The 15,300-nt window shown below is 41.6% G+C and overlaps 1 protein-coding gene across 1 annotated transcript; it reads left to right on the top strand.

The window, feature by feature from the left end:
* Positions 1-350: 350 nt before the first annotated feature.
* Positions 351-11,831, top strand: LOC116522447 (zinc finger protein OZF-like). The gene is made up of 3 exons (XM_032237359.1): positions 351-699; positions 5,570-6,717; positions 10,098-11,831. Exons 1-3 carry the CDS (start codon positions 645-647, stop codon positions 10,155-10,157), a joined length of 1,263 nt encoding a protein of 420 aa, XP_032093250.1. The 5' UTR covers positions 351-644; the 3' UTR covers positions 10,158-11,831.
* Positions 11,832-15,300: the final 3,469 nt, after the last annotated feature.

Raw genomic sequence — 15,300 nt, forward strand, 5'->3', positions numbered from 1 at the left:
AAGGCACATTTAGTGTTTGGCACTTTGTTTTTTTGGTAGCTGCAAAAAAAAACAAGCAGGTAAGCACATTCCTCCACAGAGCTGTGCTATGTAAATTATTCTGTTGGATTTCTGGCAGTATGAAAAGAAAGGGGGAGTATTGTAATTTAAGTAACAGAGCTGGAAGGGATCTTAGAGGTCATCTAGTCCAACCCCGTTCACGGAGGAGACCTATACTAGGGATTCGAACCGCCGAACTGCCGACCTTTCTGATTGACAAGCTCCGTATCTTAGTTTACATTTACAACCTAGTCAGGCTGTTCTCATCTTTCGCAATGTATCCGGAGCAAAGTCCTCATCCCTCCCCCATCTCTCTTAGGTCCTTATCTTGGGTGTTTCCTTTGGTCTCCTAGCAACCGCCCCCAAGATTCTCCCCCGCCCTTCTCTAATTTCCCCCCTGCATCATGTGAACTTCAAGGATATGACGTCATCACTGGGTTCCCTCTTATCCTTCTGTAAGCATTACCTACATTTGCAAGCCTGCAGGGTTGGGAATAACTGTCTGGGTGTTTTGCAACTGCTCTGGATTACGCCTTAGGAAACGAAAAGCAAAAGTGCGAGAATTTCGCGAAGTCCGTTTTCCAGGATACGAGGGCGGTTTCGAGATGGAAGAGGAGCATTTAGGAGGGACGGAGGAAAGGGAGGGATCCAGAGACAAAGGTAAGAATAAAGATCTCATCTAAGGAGCCTGAAGCTGCTAATTTCTTTTAGACGAGATCATAACTGTTTTAAGAGCTTCTTTCTTGTGTATGCAAGCTGAAAACCACCGAGCAAATTGGTGCAATTTATTAGTATCTCAATTATGCAATATTTTTTTATTCTATTTTATTTTATTTTTTTATCTTCTTCGGGCTGGTTATGTGCACCTTGAAAACTTGATGCAGTCTTGAAAAAGCCAGGAAAGTGGAAATCAGAATAATATGAATCTCTGTATTATCTATGAGAAATAGGTTTTAAGGTATAGAATAGAACAGAATAGAATAGAATAGAATAGAATTCTTTATTGGCCAAGGATGATTGGATGCACAAGGAATTTATCTTTGGTGCATATGCTCTCAATGTACTTCAAAAGACAAGATACATTCGTCGTGAATCATAAGGTACAATTAAGAAATCAAATCATACTAGGAAACAATATAAATTGTAAGGATACAAGAAACAAAGTTACAGTTGTACAATCATAAGTGTGAGGAGATGGGTGATAGGAACGATGAGAAGTTTAATAGTAATAGTAATGCAGACTTAGTAAATAGTTTGACGGTATTGTGGGAATTATTTGTTTAGCAGAGTAATGGCATTCGGGGAAAAACTGTTCTTGTGTCTAGTTGTTCTGGTGTGCAGTGCTCTATAGCATTGTTTTGAGGGTAGGAATTAAAACAATTTATAGATGTGAGGGGTCTGTAAATATTTTTACAGTCCTCTTTGACTCCTGCAGCATACAAATCCTAAGCTTTTAAGCTCTGTAATTGAGCTTGGGGGAAATATTGAGAAATGAGGAAATGAAACAGGAAGGGATTTTTAAAAACAGGAGTGTTTTCAACAAAGGCGACAGGCAGCAGATTAATTTATTTATATATTATATATATTTAATTTATACTCCCGGTATGGGGTTAGAATTCTTTCTTTTGACTGTCTCTGTACCAAAATGGAAGAGCAATTGGCTGGTTAGAAAAGCTAAATACAGGAAAACATGTAGTAGATTGTTCAATTGCCCAAGACTCCAGGAAATGCAAAGATGCAGCTCTTTAAAATTTGCTGTTTTTTCTATTTCCTCTTTTGAAACCGATCCCTGTTTGTTGCACTGTGCTAAAACAGATTAAAGATTGAGTATGGGTCTTAGCATCTGCTTGTTTAATTGCTATACGAAAGGCTTTTATTCCCCAAATCCTGTAAATTAAATTCTGCAGGCTGAGTGCTCATCTTCCATGCCCAATCAACATCTTATGGCCAGGTGGCAGCTGCCTTCAGCCACAGATGAGTTGAATGTCATAGCTCATGATAGAATGATGCCCTGAGCCACAACCTGGTATATGACATGTAAGCTTGGCATACAATACAGTGGTTCATTCTGTTGTGCAAACCCAGAAAATCAGATTGGCGAACCTAAGATGTGCTGCGAAACAATGCCATAAGCTGCCTGCCTTCTGGTTATTATAGAACAGAGGTGTCAAACTCAATTTCATTGAGGGCCACATCAGGGTTGTGTTTGACTTTGGGGTGGGGGGAAACCAAGTCAAAGTCACTTGTGTCGGGGGTACCTGTGGTGACTCAACCACTCTGCTTTTGGCTGTGATGTCCTGCAACACTCCGCGGCAACACTCCTGAGCTCTGTTTTCGCTGGCAGAGGCACTGCAAGCTGTTTCCAGGGTGTCCCCACAAGCCACATTTAAGCAATTTGAGTTTGACACCTCTGCTATAGAAGAATCTGCCATGTTGAGATGCGTAACTCTGTTCTCTAATATTTGGATTTATGTTCCCAATGAAGGATCCTAGTTACAAGATTCCCTATTTGACACTCTGCAGACTTGTGCTTTCTGCACAGGTAAACCCACCAGTGGCTGGCCAGGTTAGGTGGTCTTAATAGAATGGACCTTATAAATTCATATTAGCTTGGCTTTTCATTCTAGTGCCCTGGAGTTCCAAAGTTGACTTTTAGCTGGAGTAAACTTTCTCTCCAACTTCCTCATAAGTATTAAAAATAGGGCTGAAAAGTGTGGCAAGACCCTGTAAAGGAGGGGCACAGGAAGCCAGGCGTGGGTGTCAGATAGAACAGAGGTAAAACTGCTGACAGCTTAAGACATTATAGGAACTTCTCCTTTTTGTATTTTTCCTATGTACTTCTCTGTAACATTCCAAATGAACTTCTCCTTTTCGAAATGTCATGCTTGTCTCGTGTATGGAAACGCCTTGAGAATGCACAGTGTGGAACACGGCATAAAAGTAGCATCCTGGGCAGAGCCCAGGCAGTTCAGATTTTGGTGTGTGAGCACGCTGAACTCGATGCATCAAATAAACCTGTTTCTCTCACCTTCGTGGTCTCAAGTCCTGGTCTTTCGTAAGTAGATTACAAACCTCAATCTGCTGCAACACTACAATTGAAAAACAATATGTAGATTTGTAGAAAGATTATGGGAGCGATAGAAGAGAATATTTGCAGCTCAGGATTGAACTGGTGGTGGTCTTTGAGCTTGGTGTTTTCTTGCAAACATTTCATTACCTAATTATGTAGACAACATCATAAATGCAGAATAACAGTTGAAAGGGACCTTGGAGGTCTTCTAGTCCAACCCCATGCTCAAGCAAGAAATCTTATACCATTTCAGACAAATGGTTGTCCGATCTCTGCTTAAAAGACTCCAGTGTTGGAGCAACCATAACTTCTGGAGGGACATTGTTCCACTGATTAATTGTTCTAACTGTCAGGTAACTTCTCATTAGTTTTAGGTTGGTTCTCTCCTTGATTAATTTCCTTCCATTGTTTCTTATTTTGCCCTCAGGTGCTTTGGAAAATTAGCCCCCTATTCTTTGTGGCTGCCCCTCAGATATTGGAGCACTGCTATCAGGACACTGAAAAATGAAATAAAATTTCCTTGATTTTAATGAAATTAGTAATGAATTGTCTGCAAGAAATCCATCAAACTCAAAGAGCACCAAGGACCCCACATGGTTATGGGAGCTACAACATCCATAATCCCCAGTCATCTAAACCACTAACCACACTGGCTGGTGTTTGGAAAGTACAGCCCATTATACCTTGAGACACCCACTTTGAGAAGGTTCTTCTAGAATTCCTTGCCCCTTAAAAAGAGAGGTTGGCCTTCTCCCAAATATGCCCCATATTTAGGAAAATTATGAGATTTTGGCCACTGAATCTTGGAGTGGAAGGTTTGAATTGAAAGCTCCCTAGGTGTCAAGCAAATAAGTGCATCATAGAGACCTGTTTTGGATGGGATTATTTTCCATGAAATAAATGGCGCCAGTTATACAATGCAATGCAATGCAATGCAATGCAATACAATACAATACAATACAATACAATACAATACAATACAATAGAAGAGTTGGAAGGGTCCTTGGAGGTCCAACCCCCTGCCTAGGCAGGAAACCCTATGCCATTTCAGACAAATGGCTATCCAACATCTTCTTAAAGACTTCCAGTGTTGGGGCATTCACAACTTCTGGAGGCAAGCTGTTCCACTGATTAATTGTTCTGTCAGGAAATTTCTCCTTAGTTCTAAGTTGTTTCTCTCCTTGATTAGTTTCCACCCATTGTTTCTTATTCTACCCTCAGGTGTCTTAGAGAATAGCTTGACTCCCTCTTCTAACCCCTGAGATATTGGAACACTGCTATCCTGTCTCCCCTAGTCCTTCTTTCTCTTAAACTAGACATATCCAGTTCCTGCAACTGTTCTTCATATATTTTAGTCTCCAGTCCCCTAATCATCTTTGTTGCTGTTCTCTGCACTCTTTGTAAAGTCTCCACATCTTTTCTAGTTAGGAGAAAGTGATATCTGTATACAAGTAGTTCTCGACATAGGACAGCAAGGCAGTTGTCCCATTTTATGACCCCTTTTTTGCCACATTTGTTAAAGAATGACTGCAGTTGTTAAGTAAATCATGCAGTCACTAATCTGGCTTCCCCTATTGACTTTGCTTGTCAGAAGCCAGCTGATGGGATCAGGGGATCACATGACTCCAGGACAGTGCAACTGACATAAATACAGGTCCTTGACTTACAACTGTTCATTTAGTGACCGTTCCAATTACTGAAAAAAGTGACTGATGACCATTTTCACACTTACGACCATGGCAGCATCTCCACCATTACGTGATTTAAATTTGGATGTTTGACAACTCACATTTATGACGGTTGCAGTTTCCTGGAGTCGTGTGATCCCCTTTTGCGACCTTCTGACAAGAAAAGTCAATAGGGAAAGAGATTCACTTAATAACCATGTTGCTAATTTAACAACTGCAATGATTCACTTAACAAATGTGTTAAGGAAAATCATAAAATGGGGCAAAATTCACTTAACAAATTTATCAGTTTGCAAGATAAATGTTGGGTTCAATTGTGGTCGTGAGGGGAAGACTACCTGTACATGCCTGTTGCCCAGTGTCTGAATTTTGATCAGGTGACCATGGGGATGCTGCAAAGATCATTAAGTGTGAAAAACGGTCGTAACTCATTTTTTTTCAGTACCTTTGTAACTTTACATGGTCACTAAACAAACGGTTACAACTCAAGGGCCGCTTGTAGACATTGCAGAGTGGCTCTATCACAGAATCATAGGATTGAACGAAACCTCAGAGGTCATCTAGTCCAACGCCCTGCCAAAGTCAAGAGTCCTTGTACCATCATTCCCAGACAAATGTGTTCTTGAAAATCTCCGGTGTCAGGGAATTCTGGAGGCAAGTCATTCCCCTGATTAAGTAATGAATTGATCAATTAAGTTCAGTGCCTTTGTAACTTCAAATGTTGCAAGTTGAGAACTACCTGTACTCTTTATTTTTTTCCTACCCTCTGCAGGTGTTGGGGTTGGAAGTCATCTTGAGATGGAAGATCTCAAGGAGGAAGCAGCAGAAGGATGGCTAGAGAAGCAGGACCCAGAAACCGCTCTGAGCCTGGAGCAGAGTGCATTAATGCTGGAGAGCATAGAGAGAGAAGGAAGACCAAGTGGTGTCATTAGTGCAAGTGGGAAAGAGCAGGCAGAGCTTGATGTCCCCGATAGCTATTCAGGAGCTGACGATTGCCAAAACCAAGTCAAGGCAGAAGACCAGAGGTGGAGAAGCCAGGTGAGAAGACGCCGGACAAAAGAGGTTTCCCAGGATCCTCCAGGTTTCATCAACCTCCTGGGGATCCTGGAACCGCCACCTCCTCTTCCGCCCTCTGCACCCCAGAAGGTGGTGAACAAGCCCTTCCATTGCACAGAGTGCGGAAAATGTTTCTCGCAGAGCTCCGTGCTCATCGAGCACCAGAGAATCCACACAGGGGAGAGGCCCTTTGTGTGCAACGTGTGCGGAAAACGATTCTCCCAAAGCTCCACCCTGATGGGCCACCAGAGGATCCACACGGGCGAGAAGCCCTTCGCCTGCCCTGAATGCGGACGGGGCTTCAGCCGCAGCTCCGCTCTGACCGAGCACCAGCGCACCCACACGGGGGAGACCCCTTTCCCCTGCCGGGAGTGCGGAAAGGCCTTCAGCCGCACCTCCAACCTGGTGAAGCACTTGCGCACCCACTCGGGCGAGAAACCGTACAGCTGTGCCCTCTGCGGGAAGCGCTTCTCGCTCAGCTCCAACCTGCTGAAGCACGAGCGCACCCACTCGGGGGAGAAGCCCTTCCCCTGCCCCCTGTGCGGGAAGCGCTTCAAGAAGAAGACCCACCTCGTCTCGCACAACCGTGTCCACACCGGAGAACGGCCCTACCGGTGCGAGGAGTGCGGGAAGTGCTTCTCCCAAAGCTCGTCTCTGATCGAGCACCAGAGGATCCACACCGGGGAAAAACCCTACAAGTGTCCCCAGTGTGGCCGAGGCTTCTATGTCAACTCCAAACTGGTCAAACACCAGAGAATCCACACGGGGGAGAAGCCCTACGCCTGCTCAGCCTGTGGGAAAACGTTCCGATACAAGCAGCAGTTTCCCCGTCACCTGGCCCACGTCCATCCAGGGGAAGAGCAGGTTTCTGTCCTTAACTTGGGGACCAGTGTTAATGTGCTACTCTCCTAGGGTGTAATCCCAGTGCCCAGTGGCTGGCCTTTAAGTCCCACAGGGCTAGTCCCAGTCAGAGGCAAAATAATTGCCAAATATGGCTTATCCCTAGATTAGCATCTTCCATTGAAATATTCAAGCAGTTTCTGAGGTGCTTCAACTTACAGAGATAGTCCTTGATTTAAAACCACGATTGAGCCCCAAACCTCCATTGCTACTCTGTTTCCCCGAAAATAAGACAGGGCCTTATTTTCTTTTGACCCACGAAATAAGCGCTTGGCCTTATTTTCTGGGAAGTCTTATTATTTCTGAGGTGCAGGAGATGGCGAGCGTGGTCCCCTCATGACTGCTCCTGTGTTGCAATATTTTCAGGAGGGCTTATTTTTGGGGGAGGGCTTATTTTAGCACATGCTCTTAAAAGCCCGACTGGGCTTATTATCTGGTGAGGCCTTATTTTCAGGGAAACAGGGTAAGCAAGGCAGTTGTTAAATGAATTTTGCCCCATTTAACCCTAACCCTAACCCATCCTTCTTGCCACAGTTATTAAGGGAATCAATGCAGTCGTGTTAAGTTAGTAACACGATTGTTAACTGACTCTGGCTTCCCAAATTGATTTTACATAAGGTTGCAAAAAGGGATCACGTGATCACAAGGCAACTGTCCTAAATACATGCCAAACTTCCGAATTTGTATCACGTGACCATGGGGATGCTACAGTGGTCACAATTGTGAAAAAGTGTGACAAGTCACTTTTTCCTTATCGTCATAACTTCAAACAGTCAGTAGGCACATGGTTGTAAGTCAAGACTACCCATATTTCTACCCTTAGTGAATGTCACAGTTGGGTGGTCTACTTCACGATGCCACCTTTACCCTCATTTAAAGAAGCGACTTCCCCAAATTATAGTTTTCTTTTTTTTTTTAAGTTGTTTATGCTGCATAGGTTGTCTTCAACGTATTATCACAATTGAACCCAAATATTCTGTGGTTCTGATACATTTGTTAAGTGAGTTTTCTTCCATTTTACAGCATTTTTTTTTGTCACAGTTGTTAAGTGGAACACTGCAGTTAGGAAGTTTGTTATTAAGTGAATCTGGCTTTCCCGTTGACTTTGCTTGTCAGAAGGGTGCAAAAGGATATCACGTGACCCTGGGGCACTGCAACCCTCATCAATATCATGAGTCAGTTGCCAAGCATCTCATTTTTGATTAACAAGAGCACTTAGACTTATACACCACTTCACAGTGCTTTACAGCCCTCTCTTAAGCAGTTTACAGAGTCAGCATATTGCTGCCCAACAATCTGGGTCCTCATTTGACCCACCTCGGAAGGATGGAAGGCTGAGTCACAACCTTGAGCCTGGTGGGATTTGAACTGCTGAACTGCAGCTAGCAGTCAGCTGAGGTACTTGGTTTGTCCCGGTTCAGCTGAACCGGCAGGGACGATTGCAATCGGTTCTCCAAACTAGTGGCAAAAATCCCTGGTGGCCCCGCCCACGCCCACCTGGTCGCCCTGTCACCTGCTCACATCTTCTGGCCACTTGCTCTCAGCCCTTCCAGCCGCTCAACCTGCCCATCCGATCTGAACATTTCTCCCTCCATTCACAGCAGAGCTGCTGCATCCTGTCCCTTTAAGATAGACCCCAGAAGGGAGGAGGTCAGAGGGGGGACCATAAAGGGAGCAGCAGCTCTGCTGTGAATGGAGGGGAAAACGTTTGGATTGTGTCTGCTGCATTTAACGTTGAATTTTGTGGCAGAGAGAGTCCAAATGTTTTCCCCTCCATTCCCAGCATAGTTTCTGCAGCCTGTCCCTTTAAATTACATCGACCCCCGGGAGGAAGGGGGCCAGTGGGGACCATAAAGGGAGCAGCAGCTCCACAGTGAATGGACTCATACACACATTTTTTCCTACCTGGTTCTGTGGGTGTGGCTTGGTGGTGGTGAAGTCATGTGACCAAGGGCATGGCCATGAGTGACATACGCCCACTCAGTCACAGGACACCACCACCAAGACACGACCACAGAACCGGTAGTAAAAAAATTTGAATTTCACCATTGCCCTAACCACTGGGCCACCTCGGCTCAACTACTTTTATGTCCCTAGGACATGCTGCTTCAGAGGGCTCCCATTATAGCCAGTTTAGAATAGTGTTAAGAGCTAGCGACCTGATCTCTTGTTCCAGGTAGTCCTCAAAGTTACAATGGTGCTGAATAAAAGATGACTAATTGCAGTGCAGTGATGTGATAACAATTCAGGTTTTTGGCTACCAGCATTTATTTAAGATGGTTGTTGCGTTCCTGGAGTTACATGATTGACATTTTTGCAACCTTCCCGGCTGGTTTCTGACAAGTAAAATCAGTGGGGGAAGCCAGATTTGCCTAAAGACTGCATATCTTCCATAACGACTCTGGCCAAAAAAAGGTTGTAAAATGGAGTGTGGTCACATGATTCATTTAACAACCGCATTGGTTAAAAATAGAAGTTCCAGTCCCAATTGTGGTTTTAAGTCAAGGACTATCTGTATATTAACTAACACAACTTAAAGATCTATAGAGATTAATCTGAGTCATGGTTGTCCGAAAGGTACTTTTTCATGAGCAACTGGACTTTCTTGTTCTTTCTTTGAAGACATTTCACTTCTCATCCAAGAAGCTTCTTCAGTTCTGACAGCAGAGTGAGGAATGGAAGGATTTATATTCCTTGCAGACAGCTGGTCATTTGCATCCTTTTAAAGCAGGGCTGTCAAACTGGCAGCTTGTGGGCTGGATGCATCATGCACAGGCCATGCCCACCCCAGCTCCATGAAGGGAAAAAAATGTGATACATCATGTGATGGCAGTGTAATGCCATGCAAATTTGACACTCGTGTGTTAGAAGGTCATTAAAGCACTTGGAGATTTATCTGTGTCCTGGGGTCACCTGAGTAGTCCTTCGGATTCCTGTAGTCTGCAGTTTTTCTCTCTGAAAATTCATTCCTACTCCCATACTATTCAAAGTGTGTTCATTCCAAATTGGGAACCATCCTCTTTTAGCTATACAGTGTGGGATGAACACCCTTTGAATGGTGTGGGAGTGCTTTAACGACCCTCTAAAAGGATGCAAATGACCCGCTGTCTGCAAGAAATATAAATCCTTTTATTCCCCACTATCCTGTCAGAGCTGAAGAAGCTTCTTGGACAAGAAGCAAAATGTCTTCAAAAGAAAAAACAAGAAAGTCCAGTTGCCTCCTGAAAAAAAAAGCATCTTAGGGACACAACATGGATCAAGCTTATTTTATGTGGTATATGAAACTTAAAGCTAATTACTTTGCTTAACTCTGTTTGTTTGTTTGTTTTTTTGCTACCATACAGCTCATGACGTGGAGTTTTAGCTTCCCATCTGCTCTGAGGAAAAGCAAAAGGATTTTCTAAGGATCTTGTTTTTTTGTTTATGCTCTGTAGCCAGAGAAAGCATAGTAAGATTTATTTTCTGGATCATGGGGGTGGGGGAGGGGGAGGGGCAATGGTTGCTCTTTTTTTTGTAATCTGAAGTAAAGGTAAAATTGTACTTTGAAGGTTTTTCATTGAGCTAATAGCAGTATTATCTAGAAAACATCAATTAATCCTATAAAGACGTTTCATTAATGTTGACATTATTCGGATGGTATGTTTATGATAACTACAAGAAAACTACGAACTGATTTAAAACTCCATACCGATGCTTCTAGCAGTTCTTATTCAAAGGAATTCCTTTCACAGTCAAGTTCGTAAAATTCTGTCTGAGAACTGAGACATTTAGACTACTGACTGGATGTTAGAATAATTGTAAAAACTTCTAAATGCCTTTTATCATTATGGAACAGACCCATCTTTTTAGAGGTGTAAGTGTTCAGAACTGTATAGGATTGCTCACTTTTTCTGCTGATGACTTGTGGCAGATCCATTCCAAGCTCTGTGTACCTTCTACTACAAAAAACCATGGGCAGATGGAACCATCATTAGTGGTGAGCCTATGACATCTCATGGATTCATCTCAAGAAGTGAGCAATAGACGAAGCAGTGACCTCCAAAAGTCACGTATGAGCTTCTCATTAATTAAGTCAGTCATCAGATCGTTGACAAATCTGGTTTTTTTTTTTAAGTCAATGTTCTTAAGATAGCTTTAGAACTTCATTTGTAAGAGCCGGGATGAAAACAAAATGAAATTGAATGCTATTCTACAGTTAAATAATTAAAAAACCTACTTGACACACGTATCTGTTAGTCATCTCCACAGAAACCAGTGTTTCAATCACTGAGAGTGAACTTCCCTTTATCAGGTAACATGTTTGAAAATAGGGTGCGATCTGGGCCTAGTATTATATGACAACATTGGAATAGACCAGTTTTCAACTTGATTGCTTTATTATCAGTTGCGTGTTTGGGCAGGGGAATCATACAATGGTGAAGTCACACTCCCTTTTGAAACAAAACTAGCTGGAGGGATATTTACAAGCCAATGTGAACTGTGAGTTTCATGGATTCTCGCTTTAGTGAGGGCAGAAAGGTGGTAGGTAGTCCTCAATTTATGACGGGTGGCTTAACTGATGGACAAAGGGCCTGCCCAGGGCTGCTTATAACCCAGATCTGAAGTTCTGATAGCCAGGCCCTTCATTGCAGTCACATAATCGCATTTGAGTTGCTGGGCAACTGGTCCACATCTATTTGCACTGACTGTGGTCACATTGGTGGTGGTGGGGGGGTGTTTGCTATAAACTGGCTTTACTTCCAGGTTTCAGCAAAAAATACTCCCATTGTGGGCAATGGGTTCACTTCACAACAAGTTACTTACTTTACAACCACCATATCTGCTTCATGACTACCATATCTGCTTAACAACCACCACACAAGAGATCATAAAAACAGTCTTGTGGGTGACCTGTTTAATGACTGGCAGGAGTTATAAGTCGAGAACTATCTATAATAGTAGAACAAAAATCTTGAAGTTCCTAGTGATATGATAATACAGGTAATCATCAACTTATAACCTTAGTGACCGGACAAAGTTACAACAGCACTGAAAAAAGTGACTTATGACCGTCTTTCACAATTATGACCTTTGTAGCATCCCCGTGATCACTTGATCAAGATTCAGATGCTTGGCACCTAGTTCATACTTATGACTGTTGCTGGGTCCCAAGGTCACATAATCCCCTTTTGCAAAGTCAATAGGGAAACCAGATTCACTTAACATCTGTGTTAAGAAGAGTCGTGAGGCAAAACTCACTTAAGAAATATCTCACTTAGCAACAGAAATTGTCATAAATCAAGGACTTCCTGTAACTGTAGAATACCCTGGCGTGTTCGGTGTTGCACCCATTTCTGTCCCCAGGTATTTTGTTAGCCTAAGTAGCTATACGGCCCTATAATCATTTCTACCTGCTGTCCCAGTGCTGTGTTACGTCTCCATATCTCACTCAGATATTGCAAAGAATCACTATGCTACAAATAATGACTTTCCAATCAGTTGGTAAAATAATTTACTCATGGACATAATGTGCAAGCCTATTGAATTTCACTTCTAGATAACTAAGGTGCACACACAAATCTTGCATCAGTTACATAATGCGTCTGCACTAGAGTAACTAAATTTATTTGCTCACTTTCTCACACTTAAAATCATCGTGACAAGGAAACATAGGTAGTCCTCAACTTACAGCCACAACTGACCCACAAATTTCCATTGCTAAGCAAGACAGTTGTTAAGTGAGTTTTGCCCCATTTCACGACATTTCTTGCCGAAGTGAATCACAGCACTTGTTAGTCACATGGTTGTTAAGTGAATCTGGCTTCTAGGTTGACTTTGCTTGTCTGAAGGTCTCAAAAAGTTTTTTACACGACCATGGGAATGCTGCAACGATCATAAGTGTGAAAAAAGGTCATAAGTCACTTTCTTTTCAGTGTTGTAACTTTGAACAGTCACTAAATGAATTGTTGTAAATCAAGGACTATCTGTAGATATATTTGGCTGGTTTCAAAGCCTTAACTCATTCCTGCTGCATTCTATTGATTCGTGAATTATTTCACGTATTGAACAATTCTGAGAAGTCATTCATCCAATTTTTCTATGTCAATCTATCCTCTAATTTTTAAGAAAATGTAATTGCCAACAGGGTCAAAACAATAAGTTGATGTAACCCAGTTATCCCAAAAATGTAAATTTAAGGATTTTTTTTTCTTTTTTCTTTCATTCAATCATGTCTGTTTCTTGGAGACTAGTCAAGTCCCTACAGTTTTTCAGAAGTGATTTGCCATTGCCTTCTTCCTAGGATTGAGAGAAGGTGACTGGCCCAAGATCACCCAGCAGGCGGGAGCCATGAAATTAGAACTCAGTCTCACAGTTCCTAGCTGATGTTTTCACTACCATACCAAACTGGCACTCGTGGGGAAATAGGATACAAAAAAATGGAGGATTAAAATATAAGATAAAACAATTCCCACAACAAATTTGAGAAGCAATGTTAAATTTAAAACATTGCTTTATTTGCCATGACAGCACTCCACTTAAAACTCACAAAACAGTGCATCAAAAAAATAGTCTGAAATTATTTAAAAATGTAAACAAAACAAAACAAAAGGCTTGTTTTCATTTCTACTGGCTCTTTTCATAGAGAGCAATAGAAAAGTTCCTGTCCTTTGTATGTTGTTAGTTTCTTAGTGTTACTCCTGAATAATAGAGTAAAGGCTGTGTATAGAATATTTGCCCTAGTGCATTTTATTAATTTGCTACTGATTGTGTTTCAGACTTATTGTAATCATATGCTTTCATCAGTGTTTCTTGATAACAGCTCATTAAAAATGTAATTTCATACAGCCTCAACCTTTGTCTGCAGTGCATCAGGTTTATAAAAGTAAAAACAAAATATTCTTCTTTTCATCAAAGTTTACCCCAAAAAAAGTATCAGTGAAAAAGTGTATCAGATAATCAAGTGCATCCTTCTGAAGTCAGTAAAATGAGGACCCAGATTGTTGGGGGCAATATGCTGATTGTGTAAACAGCTTGGAAGCGGCTGTAAAGTCTAAATGCTATTGCCATTACATCCTTCAGTAGCATCACTGATATTATTTATGTAACTTACTACATCACCTTCCTTAAAAATCCCTGAAGCAGAAATTCTCACAAGAAGCATGACAATTCGTTCTTAAAATTAAGTTCCTTTGGAACTCCAAATATTCATACTTGAAGGATCCTACATGAACTGGTTCTACATGAGATACACTATATTGCCCAAAGTATTCGCTCACAACTGAGTCTGACTATGTGGATGGGTAAGCAAATACTTTTGGCAATATAGTGTATCATAAACTTTATGTCCTTCTAATCATATATCTTGATATATGATTAGAAGGTATACTTGATATACACGTATATCTTGATACGTATATTTTGATCATTCAGTCATTCAGTTTAATTATCTGAAATACTTGCAGTATAACAGAATAACAGACTTTGAAGGCCTTCTATTCCAACCCCCTGCTCAAGCAGGAGGCCCTATACCATTTCAGATGTGGTCGTCAGTCTCTTAACAGTGATAGAGCATTACAACTGAAGGCAAGTCTTTCCACTAATTAATTGTCTCACTATGAGGAAATTTCTCCTTAGTTCTGGATTGCTTATATCCTTGATTTGTTCCATTGTTTCTTGTCTTGCCTTCTGTTGTTTTGGAAAATAAGTTGACCCCGTATTTTTTGTGGCAGCTCCTCAAATACTGGAATACTACTATCATGTCACCCCTAATCCTCTTTTTCTCTAGACTAGACAAACCCAAATCCTGCATCCATTTTTCATAAGTTTTAGTCTCCAAGCCTTTAATCATCTTAGTTACTCTTCTCTGTACTTTTTCCAAAGTCTCAACATCTTTTTCGTAATGTGGTGACCAAAAACTGGATGCAAACTTTGTGGCAGTCCCTCAAATATTGGAACACTGCTATCATGTCCTTCTTTTCATTAGACATGATGCATAATAATAACTAATAACTATAGTTAATGGTAAAATTAATTGTACTCGCTTTACTTTTTATCAAGCAGTTTTAACAAAAAAATAGTCCTTATGGGGAACAAAAGGCATCCCATTGAATTCGGGTAACAGCTGGAAAGGACAACCTCTATCATGCTATAGCAATGTTTTTGAAGTAGTGCTCCAGATGTTCCTGAACTACAACTCCCAGCATTCCTTCTCATTGGCTGGAATTTCTGGGAATTGTAAATTAATATCTGAAGGACCTTCGGGTGTGTGGTGCTGCGTATCTGGAAAAGAAAGCACTGGCTTCTTTAAACTTGTCTTCTGTTGATCTCACCCCATTCCTACGAGATCTGTAAGGGACGTGCATAAGCACATCAATGTGCCTACTGTCCCTGTCCTACTGTCCACATTTATTCATATCCATTTCCTGTATTCATAATCATGTTTATACTTAATATCTGTTATTTTATACATGCTTGACAAATAAACAAAATAAAATAAAAATTTTAAAAAGGTGCTTTTTTCCTCAGAAGGCAAGTCGATCTTGCGCCCCACCCCGCGAAAAAGTCCAG

Source organism: Thamnophis elegans, chromosome Z, assembly GCF_009769535.1.
Source record: "Thamnophis elegans isolate rThaEle1 chromosome Z, rThaEle1.pri, whole genome shotgun sequence".
NCBI lineage: Eukaryota > Metazoa > Chordata > Lepidosauria > Squamata > Colubridae > Thamnophis > Thamnophis elegans.